This window comes from Lycorma delicatula, chromosome 8 (assembly GCF_047948215.1).
Source record: "Lycorma delicatula isolate Av1 chromosome 8, ASM4794821v1, whole genome shotgun sequence".
Taxonomy (NCBI): Eukaryota; Metazoa; Arthropoda; class Insecta; order Hemiptera; family Fulgoridae; genus Lycorma; species Lycorma delicatula.
The window spans coordinates 10,364,708-10,390,992 of NC_134462.1; the positions used below are offsets into that span (position 1 = coordinate 10,364,708).

The following is a 26,285-nucleotide window of genomic DNA, read 5'->3' on the forward strand; positions in this document are numbered from 1 at the left end:
CTGTAAAACAGTATAAACAAACACCTTGCTGAGTTACGCTTGCAAAAACATGAATTGCATCATGGATCTCACTGTTGGCAAAATTGAAAATGGCAAGTTCTATGTTATAGTGTTATTGATAATATAATTACTGATTAGAATTGGAAGCAAATGGGAATATAATCAGATTACAGGTTGCTGCACACCATTATGCTACCATTTTGCTATTACAACTGGTTTATTTCAGTAGCCAATATTAATTCAAATTCGAGCACTTATATTGTGCTTGTCTCATCAAAAGGGTTTTTGTGATTCTTTAAAGATAATGGAAGTTGACAACTATGAAACAAAGATAAGTTTCAATGAATAAATAACAGAATCAAGTTAAAAAAAAATCCCTGAAGATACAAAAGATAATAAATCCTTATAAGTCCTTATGTAAATTAGTAATAGCTGTATATTTTTTGTTAAATCATGGCCATTAGGTAGTTTTAATAACAAATTTCATTTGTAATTTAGAGGCAACTTATCATCAATCAACAAATCAACACACTAACAAAGATGGTTGATTCTGTAAATAAAAATTAACATACCAATATATTTATAGGTAATATATCCTAAATTATTTGTGAAGCTAATTTAAAAAAATAAAATAAAAATGATAGTAAAGTGAATAAGAGATAGCTTACATCATCACTCCTGTAGTCTGTATTATTCCAACCTTCTCTGTTATTATTGTTGTTATTATTATTATTATTCCAATTAAGATTTGTCAAAACTGGTGTACAGGAAACCATTTGAGTCTGAAAATAAAACTTTAGTTTTATTCAAAGCCCAAATATAAAAACTGATCATAACTGAGTAAAATGTATATGTTCAAATAAATGTGTGGTATGAAAACAGAAATAAAAGTTGATAAAAAAAAATCTACATGTGATGCTTATCAAATATAAAGCAAGTACCATATATTTACATTTTATTGTGTTAAAATGTTAAACATAATAAAATATTAATATCTGGTGATAGTACATCTTTAAATTTACCAGAGGAAAATTATAAAACACACTATTTGTTTTTTAAGGCAACAAATTCCTTATTTCTTAATTGGTTATTTTATATATGTATAACCTGCATTTTATTTTTCTTCCAATACCTACTTCTTAATTTTGATTTCCTCATTACAACAGTATATCTTGAATAAAAATTTATTTTGTGATGATTTATCTCTCAACAGAAACAATTATTAATGCATTTTAAATTATGTTTAGCAGCAACAATGTGAAACCATCTGCGTTCAGAATTTAAAGTATCATTCAGACATGTTTACCGCTTCTTAAAATAAAAATCTATTCTCATAATAATTACTGTTCTCTAATATATTACTACAAACATTACAATGAACGTTATTATTTTTATATTAGACTAGCTTCCTGTCGCAGCTTTGCCCATGTTATAAGGTTACTTTTGTTTCCCGTAGTGGTCAATCTTTTTATTTTATGTTTGTTAGTCAAGTAACTGGAGGCAGGCGCAGCCAGTCACATATACAGTAAAAGTGACAGTGACAGTGGCAGTGGCGACTGAGTCACAGTGCTCTATACCTACGCACCCCTTATAAAAATCAAAATTAAAATAACCTGAAAGTGGTTTTTAAATATTTATCTGAAGTTTGCAAGCCCAAATCTACTGAATATCTCATTTACAATAGTTGGGATTGGGAAAATTTACATTATTGTTCAAAAACATTTTTACTTTTCATCACCTTTCAAGGTCAAATTAAAAAAAATTAGAAATTGGTTTACTGACAATCAGGTTGATTTATTCAACCTGATCAGTTCATTTGTTACAGAGAAATTAAAAAAATAACAGAGTTTCAAAAAAATTCAAAATCAATTTTATACTGTGGAATTCGGAATGAAACTCAAAAAATCTAGAAATTGGTGTTTAGATGTTCATAATCAATCAGTTCAAGCCCAGCTCACAGTTAACAATTTATTAAAGTTTAGACTTCAACCAGCAAATCTCCACTACTACATTTTATATACATATATTTTTTCAAGATGAAATATATCCATAAACTTTCTCAGTTTTTAAACCAAAAAAGATGGGTAAAAATGTAGTAGCGATGGAACGGGTAGTTTTTTCTTAATCCCAAACAAAAAAAAATTCTCTTCCTTTTTTTATAATAAAGGTTTATGTAATATTGCAGTCACAAATAAGAAAAACTTACCAACTTCAATTCCTTTTCTTTCTCTCTAATGCCATGTTCAATCAGTTGTAATTCTTGAGAAAGTTTTTCACTTTCTGTCAGAACTGCTCCTTGCAACTTCAAAAAAAAAGACCATGAAGAATAATCAAGTAATAACACTATAATTTTTATCAGCAAAAGATAATATGAATTGATATTCAAATAGTATTCTTATTCTAAACATACTTTCAGTCAAACTTCTAAACTTTTTTCAGGAGTTCGAACTTCTTCATAGAAGCAAAGAATTCAATATTTGTTCTTTAAATGAAATATTTTAATCATGCATTTGAGAATATACATATATATAAAATATAAACAACCAAAACACAGTAATTAGATAAGTTAAAATTATGATATTAATTTACAATAAACTAGTTTTCACGCTATCCTTCATCTTCAGCTGGTATTAATTAACATGTTAATAAAACATATTATATGAAATATAAATCACTGAAACACAGTAATTAGCTAAGTTAAACTTACCATACATACTAATTTCCAAAATTGATACATTACGGATCAATTGGAAATTGATATGGTAAGTTTAACTTATCTAATTACTGTGTTAAGGTGGTTTATATTTCATATAATATTAAATATATAAATAAAATGTTTTGTAATATACTTTTTATCTAATTACAAAAAAAAAATGTTGTTTATATTTATACAATATGCAATATAAGAACTAGGCAACCCAGATATAAATAATAATGAAAAATACTGCACATGAGAGTCTGGCAATTATTAAATGTAAACTGTGAGCAAATTATTTTTTGTAATTTTTAACTAACCCTAGAAATGCTTATATTTTGATGATTTACTTTTTGACTACAGTAACTACTAAATTGTGACTTGTACTTATTTGAAGCAGCCAATATACAAGAGTATTTCTCAATTAGTTATACAAAAGTAACCTTTAATAATGAAAAAGAGTAAATAACTTACAGAATTGTTGAATACAGTACATATATCTTCAAGTTCCATTCTTGCCTAACACAGTTAGTTAATATGTGCCTGCATGCCACCTAGTGAAAACTAGGTGACATGCATGAATGAGTAATTCTATCAGTCATCATGGAGTCATATACTTGTGGAAAGCATACTCAGTTTTGTTTATGGTTTCATGTATCCAAATCAGCTGTTACCATTTAGACACAATTCACGACTAAATATTGCAAGCATTCACCTCAAAGACAGCCTACTATTGTGTGGAACAATCGTTTCATTGATACAGATTGTGTATCACATAGGACGCCAGGTCAGGGTAAACTTTCAATTTCTGAAGCAGCGATCTAACAAGTATTGCAGACAGTCATTTGTAGTCCAGGAAAATCAACGAGACGTGCCAGCTGAGAACTGAATATTCCTATGATTACAGTACGGAGGGTATTGCATAATTGACTGTTCTATATACTGTACAAATTATAACTGATCCAAGCTTTGAGTGAAGGTGATAAGAAAAACTAACTGAGTTTTGTGTAAACATGTTAAAAAAAATTGAGACAGGAGATAATTATCTTAACAAAATTGTATTCAGTGACAAAGCAACCTTCCATATCAGTGGTAAAGTGAATTGACATAATGTTCTGATAGGGGGTGAGTAGGATCCACATCACACAATTGAACAGATGACCCTAAGAAATTGTAAAACTAAAGACAGAAACATTTCATTTTCTCCTGAAATGGTTTTTATGTTAGACCCTAGGTTAAACTTGTGATACAATGCCACATAACAGATACAATCCACAAACATGTGGTGCACTGTCAGTTGGCAGTTGCAGCAAGCACAAAGCACAAACTGGTGCATCTGTTTGAGTCATCAGATTTCGATGAGTGAGCCTAGTGTGTCCTATTCACTAATGGCGGATAATAACGTCCTCTCGGTGGTTTTTCTGCATGAGCAGCTCTATGGTGATATAGTGTTCTTAACTGGTATTATTCATGGTAGCATTCCAATCACTAGCCCACCGGGTTGGTCTAGTGGTGAACGCGTCTTCCCAAATCGGCTGATTTGGAAGTTGAGAGTTCCAGCGTTCAAGTCCTAGTAAAGTCAGTTATTTTTACACAGATTTGAATACTAGATCGTGGATACCGGTGTTCTTTGGTGATTGGGTTTCAATTAACCACACATCTCAGGAATGGTCGAACTGAGAATGTAGACTACACTTCATTTACACTTACACATATCATCCTCTGAAGAATTATCTAAACGGTAGTTACCGGAGGCTAAACAGGAAAAAAAAGCATTCCAATCACTGTGCCACTCTTAATGAACCACCCGCTTCAGGAAACAGACAAGGAGACTGGAAACTAGCCTCCTTTGCTTCACTACTAGTGCACTCATTGCTTGTAATTCCTGTATGGCTGGGGATCCAGCAGAAACTCATTGTTGTGTTATGTCTAGTCATTTGCAAAATGACATAATGAATCTCATAGACAACGTAGTGTCTAGAGTAAACATCATTAATCGCCTGTAGGACATATGGAATCTGGGGAAACAAGAACATATCAATATTTTGGGCTAATTATAAGGCCTTATTAGTGGTATACAGTTCTACAATGAAAATACTGGTAATGCTGGTAAGGTCAAACATGTATGTTCTGTTGCCAACCATGAAACCATAACTAATAATCAACATTTTTAGAACCGTCTGTGTAAACTGTAACATCAGGATTTGTGCTATTTTTAATATTATAAAATCGTTTTGTAAGATTACTAGATTTGTGTTCTGTTTATTATAATGAAAAAGATCAAAGCAGTAATTAAAATGAGAATGGGCATGTATGGGACTCGCATAAGGTAAATGGTTTTTGTACTGTAAGCTGTCAGAAAATTTACGGTCCTTTGCCAAGTCAACTGTAACTGGCATATTGTACTTGGGCATGCTTGAACATTACATAATGCCACAATTATAGCAGGATGTAGGCACAGAATTAATTTTCCAGCAAGATGTGCGCTACCACATTATGATCATGCAGTTGTTGTGTATCTCAACAGCAAAGTACAGACTTGGATTGGACACTGAAAATTTCCTAGCCACCACAATAATGCGCTTCTCTGTATGGGATTAGGTTAAACACAGTATTTGTTCCTCTGCTTCCAGGAAATGTTGATGAGCTACAGCACTGGATAATACAAACAGTTATCAAGACATGCTTCATAGGATTTGGCAGGATATTGATTGATTACAGATAGGACATCTGCTATGTCACACTGAACACTTGTAAATAAATCTTTAAAATATACCTGCACTCAAGGTTATATAACAAATATTTCTGTAAGTTATTTACTTTTTTCGAGATTAAAGTTTACTTTTGTAATCTTTGGTATTTTCTTAAGAAATAGTTCCTTTTATTACTAGTAGAAATAAGTTTTGCAAAAAAATTGTCACCTAATTTAAAAAATATAATCATCCCACTGCAGGTAAAAAGTACATAATTTAGATGAGTTAAGATTAAAATGAGCTAGATGGAAACAGTATTTAAAGAATTGATAATATTTATAAGATATCCAGTAAATTTGTGGTTACTTTCATTGATTATTACCACTAATTTTCACAAACAAAAAATTTAAAAAAAATCCATACCTTTAGATCATTTATCTTCTTTTCTAATGAACGTATTTGTTGTTTAACTTTTTGAGATTCAGCATAAATTCTGGGGGGAAAAAAAAAATCACATTAAAAATAATTGTCTTCATATTAGAAACTTTTCATAAAAAAAGACTCACTTTATAACTTGACTTAAAAACCTAACACAGAAAACTTATAAAATTCAATATGTGAAAATGGCCAGACAGATATAAATTGAAGGTCTACCATCAGTGATAGTTATCCTTGAAGGTGAATGTTTAAGATCAAATTGTCTAGAATTATGGTTGGTAGTTTATTTTTAATGAAATGTTAGTATTTAATGTACTGGATAGTATATGTAATATCTAGAGGTGGGTTCTCTCTACAAGCTTCCTCTACACCACTCCTATAACCCAACATGCAGAACACATGTTACTGGTTGCCACAAAAGTAAGACCTCCAAATTATACAGATTTGTATTTATTATTATTATTTATATTTTTTTAAATTATTGTTTATTCTACCATATTCATATATTTTTGCTATTATTTATTTAAATTTGTCGTTTAATTATTAATTATTTATTTCATCTGTTATTCATTTTTTTACTGTATTAATTAATTAATTTATTTGAACTACTATATAAATTATTTTGTATGAAATCATTTTATATTTTTTGTAAATATAGTACGAATTAACATTTTAATTAATTAAATTAATTTTACATGTACAACTGAAGAAGTTTTATATAGTATTTCAGACTCATGATTATTGCATAATCACAGCAAATGATTCAATACAATGGTTGAGTGGTATGTACATGCTAGTTGAAAATATTTTTGATAAATTACTACACCACGTCAAAGAAAATCATAACTTTATAACCTAAATATAAACAAACAACTCATTTCATATACTCTTATATTACTTCATTGTTATTATTTATTCACAGCAAAACCTTAGTTTGGCAACATACTTAGAAAAAACATATACTTTCAAGAAATAAATTACTTCATATAAATCCTTAATTACGCATAAGTAATTTTATTTGTAATAACAGAGCATATTTTGTTACTGTAATAATGATGTGATAATTATATTCAGTGCAAGTCATTGCAAATTAACTGATGTAACTTTTGGAATACACTACTTTGAAACTGCTGGTGTGAGAAGTCGTGAGTGATGTTAAAAGCAGTGGAGGAAATGCCATAGCATACTACGAACCCACCTTCAGATATTACATAAACTATAATGAGTTCCAATGAACATTCTTAACATTTTTTAGCCTGCAGCTCAAAACAGAGTGGAAATATTTAAAAATATTCATATATATATATATACATAAAAATATAATGAATAGTCCTTTTCGTTCTTAATTAATGAAAGCCAATAAAAGTACAAGCAGCAAACTTACAAAATCCTCATGGTTAAATATAAATTCTCTCAGAATACCTCTACCATTGTCAAAATAAATCTCTGCAAATCATTTCAAGAGATTTACAACAATCATCAACTGAAGAATTCAACTTGATGGATACTTTTAACTTCTACATAAGAAAAGCTGCAAACATAATTTTGGGAAGCAAGAGGCCACTCTCATATAAACATATACTGCTTGCGAGTTACGGTTAGTGAAAGACTTCACCTGTTGTTTAGCTACCCCAGTGAAATGAGGCCATACTGAAATTTTTAGGATGTTAATTAAGGAGTAGGAATTATGATTTCTTATAGTTTTTAACCTGAAAAATTGAATAAAATAGCTCCCAGAACTATATCTGCAGAAGGCTTTTCTGAAATCTGGGGTGAAAACCAATAAATTGGGGTAAAAAACCCTGTTTTTTATTTATGTACAATAAATTTGTTAAATGAGTAATGAACACATAAAACTTTTCAACAAAACTTATACAGAATTTCATTTTGAACAAAATGGTATAAGGCAAGTTGAATAAAACTTAGAATTTTATTTAAAAACATTATACTAAGCCAAAGTGCATTACACATATTGGCATATAATAAATGTTTAAAAATTAGCTAGCCATTTTCAACAGATTTCTTGGCACACTTCTGTAATGCTTTTGTTCCCCTTAAGTTCTTAAGGGCTATCTTCAAGTTGGTCAGCAACAACTATAATGCGGACAATTAATTCCTTACGAGAATGTATTTTTATTTTGTATAAGGTATTTTCATCTATCCCCAGACGCAAAATTCTAAAGGTGTTAGGTCAGGCGATCTTGTTGGCAAGGAATATGGATCTCCATAACCAATCCATTTCTCAGGGAAATGATTTGAATGAGAGAAAATTGCACACGAGAAGAGGGGAGGCATGCCGTCGTGCTAGAAGTAGACTTTTTGTCTCAGTGCTAGAACATCTTCAAGCAGCTGCAACAATTTTTCTTGGAGTGCAAGTAGACCTCAGCATTTAAGCGGCAGGTAATATGAACGATCCAAACAGTTGATTGTGAAGAAGGATGCACCTTATATTGACACTTAATCAGTGTTGAAAATTGTCTTCCACCATTTCATGAGGATTTACTTCTGTCCAGTATGCTCATTATGTAAGCTAATGACACCATGTAGAGTGAAATTTGCCTCATTGGTAAAAACATACTTGTAGAGTTGTCAACTTGTATTTGACATTGCATAACTCCAAGCGAAGCGGACGGTCTCCTGGGTGTATATGTCGAACTGACTGTTTATGACAAGGATAAAACTTTATTTTTTTAAGTGTCCTCCAAATCATAGAATACAGAACTCCGATCTGCTTAGAAAGACGTATATTGATACTTGGAGCTGTGATTACGCTGAACTGTATCAATAATAATTTCATTAATAACAGTGTTGTGTTGGACAGATTGTTCACAGCTGGTACGAATACTAGGTTGTGATCCTGTTCAACATTACAAAAAGTTGTGCTAATTGTTTTGGGATCTGGAAAACATTTCATTTCTACTGCAGCAGCTACAACATTACCATTATACACACCCAAAATGGACACCGTTTCAGCATTTTCTGCTACTGTAAATGAGAATGACATTCCTTCAATGGCAAACCAGTCACGTTCAAATTATAATTCACAGAAAACCTTCGCTAATGACACTGAAGTTCACAGTACCCAATATTACTTAACATACCTTACAGAATGATTTTAACACTAATACAGTGTTGCACACTGTTCATCAGCTGTTATTTTATAGCGAACTTTAGCGAAATAATTTTTCAGTTAATTTATTGTATTTCTGTCATTAATAAAAAACAATTATTATCTAAGTGTTTATTTTTATTTTACAATTGTTGTGTAATTTCCAGTTCTTTTCTAAATTAACAATATTCTTTAATAATAAATTTTACTTTTACAAATTTTTCATATCACAAAAAAAAGGAACTGGTTTTTGTTTACACTAAACTACTTTTCTGATAAATGTAGTTTACCGTTTCTAAAAGCACTAAAAGTACTGTTTCTAAATAAAATTCAATTTTTTCTCATTTTTCTTTGTTTTATTCAACTTATCTTACACCACTCTTTTCAGAATTAAATTTTCTACAAGTTTTGATTAAAATTTTTATGTATTTATTATAAATTTAACAAATTCATTGAACGTAAACATAAAAAAAACAGGATTTTTTACCCCAATTTATTGGTTTTTATCCCGATTTCTCAAATACTACTTCAGATACGGTTCTGGAACCTATTTTATTCGATTTTTCAGGTTAATCCTAGCGAAATCTTTCACTATCCATAACTTGCAAATGAAGCATTTTAAGACATATGTTTTTATAAACTTTTCCATTATTTTCACGAATAGAATAGGTCATGAAAGTCCTGGGAGAATTTTGTGATACACTGTGTGCATAATAATTTTTTTTTTTATCAATTAGTGTTTTTTTTTTTTTTTTGTAATAACGAATTGGATGTTTTCTGAATAACCTCTGTAAAAATACATCAGATAAATAAAAAAAAAAAATTAATGGTGTGAACCAATATTTCATATGAGCAATCTACTAAGTTTGCTTACCATATCTCTAGTTGTCTAAAAAAAATTAATAAGTCTGTACAAGTATGAATAATTGGTTAGTTTATAAAGATTATTGATATTATTTCAGTACAGCTCATTTCACTCAATACACTAAACTGTTTCTCCGCTTGTAATTTATTTGGTGCATATCAATATTTGAAAATATTACTAATAATTAACATTTTTATTAATGATTTTGTAATTTTTATAAAGTTTAAAATAAGCTGTGATCCGTAATTTTTTCAGCGTTTAATTTTTTTTTTTCAATTTTGAGTATCTTAACTACTAGGCTCATTAGCTACCATTAAATTACAGCTACTCATGGAAAGGAAACCTGCATGCAAAAAATATACATTATGATGTATTGGTAATATATGAATACCTATTAGGCGTTTTCATTATTCATATTTCATATTTGCTTTCCATTTTTTCAAAGGTGCCACTATCTGAAATATTCCAGATGTTTTAATTACCACTTTTAAATATTAACTTAATATCCATAGTATGAGTAGAACGGATTAAGGCAATATTCAAAGAAACAATATAATTTTAAGTAGACCTTATTATATAATATATAAAATCAAATCAGAACTAACAATTTGAAATAATGCATTGTAATCACCGATGAACTAACTATTTCACTCATATCTTAGGAATAATTATAACTGGGTATATTGATTACCCAGTACCTACTTTTTTAAATTGTACACACACTTACTCTTTAGATGCAGATATCGTATCAGTTCTTTGAGTTGAAAATATCTGTGGAGGATCAATTATTCCATGTCCAATAGTAATAAAACCATCACCCAGTGTAGCTGGAGTCGGTGCAGCCATTATATGAGCTGTAGCAGGATAACCTGATAACAATTAAAAATATAAAAGCTGTTTATTATGTGTAAAAAATTAATACACAGATCTCTTAAAAAATTTTTAAAATATATATAAATATTTTTCTACATCACTAATAACTCATTTAAGAAGTTTTTTCTAAAATTATATAAGTATTATGTCATAAATCGACCACTTCTTTATGTTGCAATCCACACTTAATCAGAACTCATTATTTATAGATTATAATTATAAACAACTGTGACATTGAAACCATAATAGGTGTACATGAACTGATATTACTACAAAAGATAAAATCAGTATCTAGAATAACAAGATCCCATTATAGCCAAATTAGGAAAAGTAAGATGTTAGTTATTTTATTTCCTGCAGTCCTCTACAAAGAGCTTAATATAATGTTCCATACTGAATATGCTGAGCCCACTGAAATGTCTAGTTCACATTTATATCCATCATTTTTGTTATCGCCAGCTCACTTCTAAGGAAATTCCTATCTCTTCAGCCCTCTCTGAAAATTTTTTTAGAGTATCCACATTTTATACAAGTTTCAGCAATTTCAAAATTTTGGCAGTAGATTTTCCAATTTTCATACAAAATTTGATACAATTAGTTTACTCACAGTTCTACTGTTTTCACAATATTCAATTAAGGATGGCCACCAGCTCGATGTTTATGTATGTATTAGTTAAAAATGTATTAATGAGATAAGACATGTACTAACAAGGAAACTCGTATAAACCAACTTTATCAAAATGTAGGTAACACTTTTTTGGCTGTTATAGGAATTAGAGTGTCAGACCTCATATACAGACCAACTCTAAGAGAAAAATGTATATTTTTATCTTTAGTTTTTAAAAAAATAAATCAGCATTTCATTCTTAAATAACAGAGTAAAACTCTTGTAAAAAAACCTTTGACCAGAATAGAAAAAAGTGCCACTAAGAAAGTTCCATATAACCCAAGTCTGGGTTATTAAAGACAACTGAACCAGACTAAGGGAAGTAAAGGGGGAGGTGGTTCTCTATTGCTCATCCTAAATTATGTTTATTGTTAAACACTGGGATGTCAAGTTCACTGGAATGCAGTTCAGCTCAACAAGCAATATCTTCACACTCTTCATCACATCTTGACCCCATAGAGGAAGACACCCTCTTCCACCCCCTCCATTACGAGCCCTTATGGGCTTTACCAGAGATCATTTTCAAAACCTCGGCTAGGATGCCACCGATGCGAAGGCCATGAGCGACATTCCCATCGGTGTACTATTAATTAAAGAACTCCTGAATATCTCACACATTTCACCAAGTCTAAAGCAAGACTGAAAATACTTAACTAACAAAGGAATTGAACTACCTATCTATATAAGGTAAAAGTGAGTTCAACACAACACGAAACATAAAAGTATTACATGGAACAATAACAACATAGGAACATTGAAACAAAACAAAACAAGGACAAGGACAAGAACAACAACAAAAACAAAAACATAATTTACAAGACAAAACATCAATAAAATTAGAATAACAGAGATACCCAAGCAGAGCTCTAGATCCCCTCAACAATCCTTTCCTTTGCAAAGTACACTACAAAATGCTCCACTATTGCCCATTCAGCCTGGCTCCTCCCTAGTTTGAGAGATCAAATGGAGATCCAATGCCGACCTGATAAGATCAAGCTGACAGATGATCTCCATATGCATTAACTTATATTTCAAGCATTTACAAAATCATGGTAGATGTCGTCCAATTGTCCACATTGAGGACACACCCCAGAATCTACCAAGCCGAATTTCTGCATTTTGTCCCTAAAAGCACCATGGCTGAAAAGAAATGGCATCACATATTTATTAGGGTGCACCCAAAAGACATCCCGCAAACTAAGAGATCATGCGTATAACGCCCACCATCTGTCTCATCCCATCTGGCCTGCCACAAGGCGTTGCCATGTTGTTCAATTTCTCGAACTTTATCTGAAATCAACTCACTGAACTTCTTAACAACATACCACTGCTGCTTCTCAGATGTAATCAAATCTTATCGGTTTCACACCTGCAATCACCAGGATTGAGGAGCATCATCGTGGTCTTTCCCAAGCTAAACGTCATCTTGTGTTGATGACTCAACAGCTCAAGCATCCTGCAAGCCCGAGTCGCTCGGAGCTCAACCTCCCTCCTTCGACCAGCAGGAGTCCATCATCAGCATAAGCCACTATGCAACACTCACTGGACAACCTCAGCTGCAGAAGAGAATCAAAATCCACCACCCACAATAATGGACCCAACATGCTGCCCTGGGGACATCCCTTAGACAGCATCTTGCCAACCTCAAGGCTGCACTCGCGAACCAGTACATCCTGTGACTGAAGTAACTTTGCATAAATTGCAATTCACTTACAGTACATTCTCTTTTTTGAAGTTTGTAAATAGCAGAAGGCCACCATAGATTATTGAATGCTCCGGAAATGTCCAGGAAAATCCCCAGGACATATTCCGTCCCACTGGTTGTTACCGCACTCATCCCACAGAGTATAGCATCCTCCGTACCTTTTCTGGGATGAAACTCGTACTGATTCCCCATCAACAATCTTTGTGAAGTTAACCTCTCATTTATATGCAGATACAGAACCTTTTAAAAGACCTTGCCAATAACCAGAAGTAATGTCGAGGCCTATACGACAAACTAACAGCACGATCCTTGTTGCCATTTTTAAACAATTTCAATTTCACAATCCCCTTCTTCCAACACACAGGGATATATCCTCCAAACAACAATTTATTAAATACACGCATGACAACTCTCACACTCTCCCCTACCGAGCGAACAAGAAGCTCCACCATTATTCCATCAAAGCCTTACCCCTACCTAAACTACAGATAGCATGACGCACCTCAGCCTCAGTGATTTCTAAGGACACTGCACCCACACGGAACTGAGCAACCTCTCGCCGCACCCACAGATGGTATGCGGTCTCTCCAGCTTCACTATCATCAGGCAGTAAATTGTCTAGTAATTTGTGTAAAATCTCAGAAGTATCCAAAATTACACCAAACCTGGTCAAGAGAGCAGGCAGAAGAAAATCCTTTCGTCATTTGTGTCCCAAGACCCTATATACTACGCCCCAGAGATCCCTGTTCCCCTACTCATGAACAAAGGAAAGCCAGGAGTCCCTTTTCGCAGTCTGGACTTTATGAAAGTAATGACACCTCAGGGTCCTGTATTCAGCAACAAGGATGGCCTGACATTCCGAATCACCATCACATTGAGAAGTTCTTCGCAAGCGACAAACCACCCTCTTCATGCCGGACAGCTCCCTATTCCACCATAATGCAGTCTTCTCTCAACCAGAACTTCGGGGACTCAAACACTTAGCGGCATCAAGAAAAGCTGCCGACAAACCAACTGCCAGATCTTCCAAATCCAAAACATCCAGACTTCGATCCAAAACTCTGAGCCTGGCCAAAAGTAAATCAACAAATTTCTTCCAGTCTGCATGCCTGTGCAGGAAACAAACCTGCTGAACCAGAACGTTACATCGGGAGCCATCAGCAATCTCATAGACAATCAAACCATGATCACTCAAGCAATCATCAACTATCTTTTCAATTACAAACATTGGCAGGGATAAACCTACCAACGGTAACGACAATGTTCATTCCACCAAACAATCGATGCCCACCTACCATACCTACATAGGTGGGTAAAAAGCAATCGGTAAAAAAGCCATAGGTGGGTAAAAAGCCAGTGAATTAATAATTCACTGCCAGCATCAGTGAAACCACTATGCTACAAGAGTGACTTATATGCACCTATAAGGATTGGATCAGTATCAGAGACTCATAGGATTTTATCCCAGACCTCAAGATGACAATTGGCAGGATCTCTATACTGGTAATATGAACTAGTTCTTCACCATAGGGACTAGATATACAGTGAACATTAATCTTAGAAAAACCAGCTCTCTTTAATGTCTCTCATTTCAAATGCTTTTTATGTGTTACAGCCAAAGTTTAAGACAGATATTCTAAAGTTAATTAATATTTTCAATTCTACAATAATTTATTTCAATAATAATGTTAAAGTGGTAAATTGAAATAAACTCAAAATAAAACTAAGTTGAGAACACTGTATTGCACAACTAGCTGTCTAATTTAAAATGAAAAATCTTTGAACCTAACACCTGCATAATGCAATAATTGAGTTAAGAGTTACTACAATAACATTTTTATCATAAGGATCTTAAACTCTACATATTATTAATCCTTCTAATTGTTAATGAGTTGAATTACTTGCGAAGGGCAGTCTAAGCCAACACAAACTCAATAACATTAATCAACACAATGTCTTAATTTTTTTAAACATTTTTTTGTAGAAATGATTAAATGAAATTTTCAACCTAAAAAATAGATCCTTATTAAAAATTTCTTATATTACCATTAAAAATTTAGTACATAATTTCATGTATTTAATCAAGAAGTTATTCTTTTTTACTAAAATATTATAATATTAAATTCAATGAAAAGTATTGTAAAAAGACAATATTGTACAGGACGATTCAAAGAAACGGGAAATAAAAAAAAATAAATAACAATGAAAAATTTTTTTTAGAAAATGAATTTTATTTCATGTAATTGTACAAATGTTGTCAATTTTAGGATACATACATTTTAGTTTATTGTTTAAAGATGACATCTTGCAGGTGACCTCCTCTTCTATGTAAACACTCACGAAGTCTCTTCGTTAAATTTTTCATGATTTGATGTAACATCTCAACTGGAATTTCTGCAATTGCTTCTCGGATCTTTGCCGTTGTAGCTGCAGTTCTTCCGTTGTAGCAGGTCTACTGTGGAACACTTTGCTTTTAAGGAGACCCCACAAAAAGGAATAGCAAGCTGAGAGATCAGGCGATCTGGGAGGCCATCTAATGTCACCATTTCGTGAAATGACACGTTGTCCAAACAATCGGCGTACAGCTGCCATCGATATTTGTGCAGTATGTGACGTTGCTCCATCTTGTTGAAACCAGGCTGTGTAAAGAATTGGTGGAAATCTCTTTTGTTGTTCCACAACAAAGGTTTCAAGCATGGCTACGTAACGAGCCGACGTCACTGTAATCGCAAGACCGTTGTCATCCTCAAAAAAATAAGGGCCTATAACACCGTAAGATGACATAGCACACCACACGGTCACTCTCTGGCTGTGCAACGGACGCTGGTGTAGCTGCGTAGGATTTTCTTATGCCCAATATCTGAAATTTTGCTTGTTAACAAATTCACTGAGGTGGAAATGCGCTTCGTCTGACATCCACAGTTTGTGAGCAAACTCTTCGTTATCATTTATCTTCTGAAGCATTACATTACAGAATTGTGCTCGCACAACTGCATCGTTCGGTTTCAGTTCCTGGACGATCTGCAAATTGTATGGATAGTATTGCAAGTCCTTCACTAACATTCTTCGAACACTTGAACTATGCAATTGTAAAGATGCTGAGAGACGACTGATTGACCGATGTGGACTTCGTGCGACAGCATCTTGACAAGCTTGAACATTCTGTGGTGTACGGACGGTTCACTCACGGCCTGGAGGTTTCTTCTTCATTGCCGAACCGGTTTCCTAAAAATTAGATATCCATGTTTTAATTGCATGTGCTGATGGAACACGGTCGTGCCGTCCCAGATTAAAATGACGGCGAAATTCTCTACGCGCTCCCTCCACACTGTCATTGTTTTTGTAAAACGCTTTGATAGCAAATGCACGTTGCGCACCACTCCAAGGATCCATGACAACTAAATGGCAGGTTAGGTTAGAGAGGCTGGCACCACTTATTAAGTGGTATTAAGTGGTACCAATCGCCAACTGCTACCAACACAACTTTCAAAATTTCTGGTTTCTTTGAATCACTCTGTATTATCTTAAAATATATAAACTTATTGTACATTTTGTTAATTTTTAAGAAAAATTGTTTTGCAAGTGACTGAAGAAAAATGCACACATTTTAGCTTTGAATGGGATTATTATCATAATTATATGCAATGTCTTAAACAATTTGAATCTATGATGTAGCAAACTATTACAATAATTTTATCATTGTTGCTGCTCAAGTAGTATATTAGTTAAATCTGTACATTTATCTTGAGCACAGAAAAAAGAGAAGAAATTTTAGGGTAATTTCAAAATTTTTGTAGCTGTTCAAGATATGTCTGGCTAAGGCACTGGTGCTTAATAGGGGTCATTTTTCAATAGAAATAAAAAAAATTAACATTGGAGAGAATGATGCTGCACTTAAGTACCACCAACTGGGGGATTTTTATTGACATGAATACACCACATAATAAAAGGCTAACAAAACTGAGATTTACTTACTGTACAACACTTTAGTTAAGCTAAACAGAAATCAATAACTTCAATAAACTCATAAGAACCCAAGTATTTAGACAATATTTCTATTAACTTTTGCATACTGTTCTGTATACTAATGAAAATAAACAAGCGATAACTTGACCACCTTATTAGTCACTAAAAAATCTACATTTATCTATCACATTAACACATTTTTTCTCTGGCTTTACATGTTATATTTTTATCTTCATTTACTTCTTCTATGTGTAATGAAATATACAAAAAAAATCCACATAAATATATCTGTATACTTTATTTTTTTGTGTTGGTGAGTGTATCAAATTGTCTTGTATACTTGCATTTATTTATATTTTATCAGAATACTTGTGTTTGTCTAAAACCACACATAAGTCAGCTCAAATAAATAAAGCTTAAAAGCACCAGAATACAGTATAAAAAGTAATAAAAACAAAAAAACAAAATTTTTAACCTAGAATTGTACTGTTAACACATGTTATAAGAATTATTGAGCTAACAGTTTGATTTTTTTTTTGTCAGAGAGGAATGACAATTATATTATACCATAATAAATTAACAGATTGGTTGCAGTATTGACTTGCCTCATCAGTTTATCTGTACCTATAATATTTGTATACTAAAGTGTTTAAATACAGGTAAAATCTCAAACAAATAATTTTAAATACCCTGAGGATTATTGAAGACCCATGCAGCAACCGGACTGGGAGCAGGCAATGGACGGCGTAGAGTAGGTGTCGGGGTTGCAATAGTTCCATCAGTGAAAGGAGCAGCAGTCTGTAAAGCAGGTCGTACTGCAGTCCTGGATATTGGACCATACTTGCTTACTATGGGAAAATCAAATGGTACAAATTCATCATCTGTCAACACCGAATCTGGCCTGAAAGTAACAGTTATAACAATACATTTTTCAGTAAAATAAACATCTATTAAAATCACTGCAAGAATATACAGATTTATAAATGCATGTTTACATTCACATATATTAAAACTTATATTAGATATTCCAATACTGAAATGATTCTTGTTCTGGTTGAAAATTATAACAGTATTTTTCTGCCAAGTTTTGGTGAGTTTTTTTAAATTAGAATCACTCACAGATTCTTAATATAAATTAATATAAAAGTTAAAAAATTCTCCATATTTATTTCCCAAAAATTACTCACAAATAAAATAGTTTTTTAAAAAAACAGATCTACTTTACACTAAACGTTAAACCATAAAATATTAACAATACTTACTCCTGTAGCCATCTAGAGCCTAGCAGGATTTGGGGCTCTATTTAATAATGAAAGATGTCTCCTCTAGTTCTAGAGTATTCAGCTTTTTTCTGTGTTGTTTAAATGCAAAATAGTAAGAAAATTACCCAAACTGGTGTATATCAGATCATTTACAGATGGCAAGAAAATAATTACACAAACATAACTTAGAATTGCAAAATACTTCTAATTTAATAGCAATAAAGTCCTACATAATCCAAGACTCATGTCTTTGCTTCCTCTACAACACTTCACACTACTCCAACCATTCCCCTTCATCCACTGCTTCCCAACAAGACCAACTCCTAATTTACCTTCTCCAACCATAATTTCTTGGGTTAACTCTTCCTTCTGTTGAACAATCTATCCCTGAATTTAGTTTTCTGTATCCTTTTCTCATAGTTTTCATTCTCTTAGAATCAAAACACTTTATTAAATCTTACATTATTAATCATAAGTTATTAATCTTATGTTATTTTAGTTTTATTATAGTGTTTTGAAGTGCCCAAGCCAATGACACCTTTGGGCCTTTTGAAGCACACAATATCCTTACAGTTCATTGGTTTGCTGAGCTCGTAAGGCACTAGCTGTATCATATTTTTGTAAATGCTAACCTTTATTTCTCTCAAAATATTCCTGTTCTTAAGAAGTTTTGGACTGCAATTACAAAATGTTTATCACTGAAATGTGGCAAATTTTCAATTAAAGATTTTAACAACAATATTTATAATATTTATATTTACGTTTTTAAGTTTAGCAACTTAAAAAATTTTTAACAAAAAAATAAAACAAAATTATAAGTAATTATACCTAAATAAACACACAGTATGTTTGATGCTCAGAAAAACAAATACAAAAAATAATACCTGAAAAGCATAGGTCTAGCAGAACTAATGTGAGATACATGTGAATTGGTCCCAGTACTTGTATGAAGGATGCCCCCACCATTCCATATAGAATATGTTGATGTTGAATTTAAATTATCCTGAAATATAACAGAATCTAAAATAAAACAATGTATAAGATAAGATCTTCCAATAGAAAATCCTTTATCTGTACATGCCCTATATATATGGAGAAGAATGTAGTACAATACCCAGATTAAGTATTCTGCTGAAAATTTGAGGAGAATGATAGGTGGGTATTATTTAACATTTTACTGCATCACTATTCAAACTGGTTAGCTAACAATGATTTGCTTGCATTAAGCAAATGTTTGAAAATTACTTTCATTTTATATTGTTAACTATTAATTACAGTTTATATACAATTAATTTTTAATAACTATAATTCTGGCTTGCTCAATTATCAAGGGAGGAATTGGTGTAACAGATAAACTCTGTGTTGTAACTAATGAACAAAAACAGATAAAATAGTAAATTAGAATTGTCAAAATATTAAATCAGTAAAAACATATTCAATCAAACTCTAGCTAACTTAAAGAATTACAAACTTTTTAACATTGTCCACTTATTGTTTAATTAGAATAAATTTGGGATTTTAACAAAAGAAAGATATTTCAACTGGAATTATTTCTCTTGAAAAATTGAAAACTCTTGAGCTATTTATCAGCTGAATAAATAATTTTGTACAATAGTTGATTATTCTAAATATGATGAAGGGTGTATAATTCGTATTTTATTATGATTTGAAATTGCATTTTTGTTAACTTCAAATTTTTTTGTTATTCAAATTATACATGTTATGTCACATTTAATGACCTGTCTATAAAAATAGATAATTTTAAACTATTGTTTATTTATAATGATTTCATAACTGGCATTATGTCTAGTTTTAGTTCATTTTTTATTAGCATGCATCTGCACTTGTAATTGAACCTTACAGTCTGCGCGATATCTGTTTTAAAATGAGCATATTTGGACCTTTTCTATATGATCGCTAATTTTTGCTTTAATGCCTCAGGAATATAATCAGAAATGATTATTTCATTATGTGACAGTTAAAAAAGTTGTGCTTAAACTTTTATTAAAATACAATGTAAAAAAAAAATATCCATTTTTTCTCCTATTTCCCAAGATAACTGTTAATTTTAGAGAAAAGATCGAGAGAAAAAAGTTTTGTTATTAAATTTTACACACAATATCATCTGGTTGCAAATTGAAAAATACATTATTATTGATGCAAAAATAGCAATAACTGTCAAAAAATGAAAAAAAAAAAATTTCTGAGAATTTTTTTTGGGTACTTATATTATACATGCGACCTCAGATTTTGCCTCAAAGAACTTTTTCATATGATAAAGCAACATGCCAAATTTCAACAAAATCTACTGGACAGTTTTTGCACAATAATTTTGCAATCCAGATTTAAAAAAATAAATGTGATTTTTCAAATTGTGTAGAGCTTGAAACTCTCTAGATACTTGAAAATTTAATTACATATAAAAAGAATATTCAAACTTTCAAATGAATTTTGAAAAATTTAAATCGGTTAATAAGGAGAGCCTAGAGATTTTTTCAAACATACACCTAATTGTGTCAATGAAAAAAAAAACCTTTGGCATCACTCTGAACCTGTGCATGTTATTCCACCCAATACCAATAAAGTATACTCTAATCCAAGGAATCATCTGATATCCCTTGTAAGTTAACAGATAGATCTGTTGGGTAAATCTATGGGTATAAAAAAAATTTCCAAGCACGTTCAGTAGATGCTACAACATAAAAGCAGGGATTTTTTTTAATGTTTTACTGTTACTATGTCTGCTACATAAGGTGTAGTCTATTTTTTAGACCTGCATCATTGGTTAATAAATTGGAGTAAAATATATTACATTATAACTTTCAGATACAGTAAACTGTAATATCTTAAAATATGATAAATGTTAACATGTGTGTTTATAACAGGTAAATGTGCTAATCTATAACACTAATTGTTTTGTAAGCACATATGTAGCAGTGAAATCACATTTCCTTATAGTACAAGTAAATGTCTTTTTTTTTAACCTCAGAGTCTACCATTAGGTATTTCCTCAGAAGATGAGATGAATGATTAGTAGTGTGTGTGAAAATGCCTGACCAGGATTCAAACCCAGGACCTCTGGATGAGGCTGAGACACTACCACTTGTGCCACAGAGGCCGGCACAAGTAAATGTCTGCTTTTGAAAGTAAATCATCATTATAATTTATACCAATTAATGTAAGTCTGACTTTGAAGACCGTTTTGTAATCACAAAAGGTTTTAAGAACCTTGATTTTGAACAATAAAATATGACTACTATGTGAGGTGTGGCTATTAAAAAAGATTAATACTGTAAAATATTTTATTTTAAATTTATACATATTTAGTTATTATCCCCTTTAATATACACCCTTCCTCTAACCCTACATCGAACCATGTGAATTTTCCATTGCTTGAAACAACACTGGAGGTCTTCTTCTATGAGCTCCTTCAAACCTGTGCTGCTTTTTCTTTCACAGCTTCAACGGTCTGAAATCTTGTTCCTTTTAATGCAGATTTGACCTTGAAGAACAAATAAAAGTCACATGCTTCCAGGTCAGGTGAATAAGGCAAATGGTCTACACTGGGTATATTTGGCTAGAAACGTCTTGACAGACAATGCAGTGTGAGCCTGGTGCGTTATCTTCCACAGTTCAGGTCATTTTTTTTCTTTTTTTTTTCACGGAGTTGTGCAAGGACCTTGAATAAAGACTAGAATAGTAAACAGATGGTCAAATCAGATCAGATTACCAATATTTTATATGTTTTTGATGTGGAAGGGGCAACCAGGATGAACATCAATGTCTTCTTGGCCATCTTGGAAACGCTTAAACCACTTAAAAACCCACACACATGATAAACATTCGTTGCCATATACTTTTTTTAATAAACAATAAGTTTCAGTAGTGGTTTTTCAAAGATTCATATGAAATTTTGTGGCAATTCTTTGCTCTAATAAAACACAACATTTTTTCAGTATAACAAAACAGTGTTATCCAAACGAAGACCATGGGCAGACTAATATGTCTACAGAAATGGAGTGGCAACAAATCGAAAGAGGCTTCATGCTACACAGCTGTCGGTTGTACAAATTTGGAGCATGCACAGTTCTTCTATAGCAGCATTTAGACTTGTTATTTAATAGCTACACCTATATACAATTCAAATTTTATTACAGTAAACAAAAATTAATGTTACTTGTTGAAACTTCTAGTTCCAAGTTTCCATTAATTTATTTTTATATATTTATTTCATAATGAATGTTATACACTTCAACCATTCCTATAAAAGGAATACACAAATAAAACTGTTATTTTAATTTACATAGCTTGCTTGCTTCCACTAGAAGACAAATATTTTTCAGTGAGCCAAAAGTAGTGTATATGTATATATATATATATATACATAATTGTATTTGATTTCTTTTCTTACCTTTTTTATAAAATATTCTTTAGCAAATGCATGAAAAGTAGGCTAATCTAAGGGGTAAATAAATTTAATATTTTCTTGTCTTTACTTACATCTACTCTTAAATGTAATTTACATCTTACATATACATTAGGCAAATTAAAATTTTTATTCTTTTATACATCCAAGTTCCATTTACATCTTTATTTTATACATTGTAAATAAATGGGTGAGTGAATTGGGTTTGCTCTAAATTAGACAATTTTAGTATTTAAATAAAAAAAAAGATTTAGTACAATTTTAAATAACTATATTTTAATAAACTTTTAAGCAAATAAAAATTATACCTTGTTTGTTGTAGGTGAACACTTTCCCACTCTTTCTAACTGAGATATTAATTCTTGTCTTCTTTGTTGTAGTGCTGCTAAACTTTTGGATGAAACTCTCTGGACCTACAAACATTTTTCAAAATTATCAGTTATATGCAAATTTAAAGTATTTATCCATGTACATTTTGATTTTAACAATTCCTAAATTACAAAATAGCAGGGAATTAAAAAATTATTACAGCAATTTGTGAATTATTTTAATGTAGTTGAATTTCTCCCTAAATAATTCATATAGTTAATTAAAGGGTATAAAGAAGTAGCTGAGTGAGCTAGCATAAATTACTGACATGTTGTATAATGAGACAATGACCTCTCAGCTAATAATAAAGATAATAATTTATAATGATTTACTCTTGGTTAGACAAGTTGGGAAATCATCTTGTTATATCAGAAACAGAAAATTAGCATTCCAACCTATTCTTAATAAAAATTTTGAATGCTAGGTGAATATACCCAGAGAGGACTTGATCTACCAACAGCTTTCAAAAATTTGACTAATATTTTAGATTTTAAAAATGTTCACGATGAGTACTTAAGATTATAAATCATTTTTATTTGCCTGTAATTGTTTCTAAAGCACTATTGTTCAACACCATGAAACAAAAACCTATAGATGGTGTAGTTACAACTTCAGGTACTTTTAATAAAATAAATCTATAATAACATTTTAAAAATATTTTACTTTACTTTACAAATTATGACCTTTAATTATTCCTATGAACACAATATGTACAAAGATTAAAATGAGAAACAAATAAAGGACATTCTTTGTTAAAATAAGATTGGAATTTTTTAACATATGGGTATACAAAACTCTTTTATAAAACATCAGATTCTTTTCTGGTGACAATTTTACCCACAACCAGGTTTTAACTCGCTTAAATAAAAACAACAAGAATTCAAACCTTAGTAGGTGGAAGCCAAGCTGGTTCAATAGGACGATGATCAGTAGATTGAGGAGGTGCTGGAGCAGCATAATCTGGTTGAGGAGCAAATACTTGGCCACCTGAACTGAGAATCATACTGTGTGGTGCTGCACTGCTGCAAAGATACAACTTTGTTAGAATTTAAATAGTCACTGTGCATATAACATATATTAATATTATTTTAACTAGTTATATCCATTCTTTTTAAGAACATGAATCTAAATGTAGTACATCATTTAATAAATACGTAAATCATTTTTAGTGTTCGGTAGATTTAATTGTTGCACTTATCTGTTACTTTCTATTCTGTTCTGATCTGTAATATGAATGTATTTCGTACTTATATATTTAATTATTGTTGTTACAAATTGTTTGTTCCTGTACAGTTCTGTGTTTCTCATTGTTCCTCTGTAAATTTACTTCCACAACTAATCAACTAACCATAGGAGCCTTGTTACATAGTAAACCAATCTTTCATTTACTAAACTCAGTTAAAAATAATATTTTTATAAATAAATTTTTATTACTATTATTATTTCAACAAAAATTATTATTTCTATCTTCTGCTAAGGGGAGAGAAAATATTTTGGAGAAAACCGAAATATTGATCTTACATGGGTCAAAAAACACAACTGAATTTTATCATACCACAAAATATAAACTTTATCATTTAAATGTAACATTTTTATTGTATGCAAAATATTTTCTTTTTTTGGTTAACATAGATTTGCAGATCTAAAGATCTAAAAAATAAAAGAGTCCAAAAACTACTTTAGGAACAAAGCAGATATTTCAGAATACACTGTGACTGACTGTTCTCTTTTCCAACAATTATAACACAAACCATTATCATTTATAAGTGTCAAATTTATGAACTAATAACAAGTCAATGTATAATCAAAGTTACCAGGAAAGCTAGCTATTTAAACAATGTTAACTCAAGTACTTTTAAATCTTCCTTTCTATGACTTTGTATTAACAGATTTTTGCACTTTTCTTATATACTACACATACTTCTGATACCTGAATGACTTTCTTTTAATTTCTTCAAACATACCAAAATGGAATCTTAAAAACATAATATTAATATTAAAAAAAACATAATTTTCATTACCTATATATATCAGGAGTGTACGTTCCTGGAGTTGGTGGAAACATTTGTTGTTGTGCAGGTTGGTATGGTGAATGCAAAGGTGCTCCAGTTAATGGAAATGCATTGGTAAATTCATTAACACCTGTTTGAAATAAATAAAAACAATATATGATTGTGAAGCAGTATTATTTGGCATAAAACTTCTGGATTTTATTTAATAAATTATAAAAATTAAAACAGTAATTACAATATATAGTTAGATATCTGTATTACAAGAATCAAATGCTTATTTCAGAGGACACTAATGCTATGACTATCTTTATGTTATGATCATATATTAACAAACAAATCAGCATGCCAAATTTAACAAAAGGATCTTTAATCTCGGTCTAAATCCACAGTATTGCCAGAAGTCTAATACAATCTTCATTTAGCATCAACAACACTATTAGCTACAGCCTAAGTAGCTCAAACATCAGTTTATTACCTCATTTGGTTAGAGACAAAGCCAACAGGAAATTTACCTCTTAATGTAAGTTTCTGAAATATATAATTTCTTAAATACGCAACTATAAGTTGAGTTGAGTTTTTGGTAAGGTCTTACCAAAAACTCAACTGATCTTAACACAAATAAGATTAAGTATAAGAAATAATCTAACACTAGTGTTATTGTCTGGAATAAGTAACAGATAACAAAAGTTAATTTGTTTAAGATATGACATAATTAATTTCAATTTAACTTACAATCATTTCTGGAAGTAAATGAAGGAGTTTGAGATGTGAAAAGCATCTCGTCCAATATACTGTCATTGGTAACATTAACTAGCTCATCATCCTTATTATTTCTGCTGCTCATCTTCCTGTTTTTAGCTCTATACCTGAAACAAAATCATTAAAAAAACATATCAGTATAATATTTAAACATAAATACATTTTTACAAACAAAAGAATATATTCACCATTTTGTCAACCTCAATGACAGATAGTAGCACCTCAGCCTTTCATACAGTAGGTGGTACTGTGTTTAAATCCCAGTGATTTTTTTTTTCCATATGCTTAAGATTCAGTTTTCATAAAAAAGGGAGAGTAACTGTAATTAACAGCCTGAAGTTGCTAATGAGAATAACTAAACGTTAATAATAATAAATGAATACCAAATACACAGCACACTTTAATGAATTTTGGTTCTTTTATTATTAATATAATGAAATCAATAA

The 26,285-nt window shown here is 31.2% G+C and overlaps 1 protein-coding gene across 3 annotated transcripts in view; it reads right to left on the reverse strand.

The window, feature by feature from the left end:
• The window catches only part of roq (RING finger and CCCH-type zinc finger domain-containing protein roquin), a 66,234-nt gene that overhangs the window by 5,544 nt on the left and 34,405 nt on the right, over positions 1–26,285 (reverse strand). The window contains exons 8-17 of one of the 3 annotated variants that reach the window (XM_075373697.1): positions 25,813–25,946; positions 25,090–25,210; positions 23,955–24,087; positions 23,008–23,112; positions 19,158–19,276; positions 17,701–17,912; positions 10,528–10,669; positions 5,812–5,881; positions 2,207–2,302; positions 669–782 (exon numbers count right to left, since the gene is read on the reverse strand). In XM_075373697.1, the coding sequence (XP_075229812.1) occupies positions 669–782; positions 2,207–2,302; positions 5,812–5,881; positions 10,528–10,669; positions 17,701–17,912; positions 19,158–19,276; positions 23,008–23,112; positions 23,955–24,087; positions 25,090–25,210; positions 25,813–25,946 (1,246 nt within the window). Of the gene's footprint in view, positions 1–668; positions 783–2,206; positions 2,303–5,811; positions 5,882–10,527; positions 10,670–15,358; positions 16,271–17,700; positions 17,913–19,157; positions 19,277–23,007; positions 23,113–23,954; positions 24,091–25,089; positions 25,211–25,812; positions 25,947–26,285 lie in introns of those variants that run through there. The other 2 variants (XM_075373696.1, XM_075373698.1) reach the window with 2 other exon arrangements.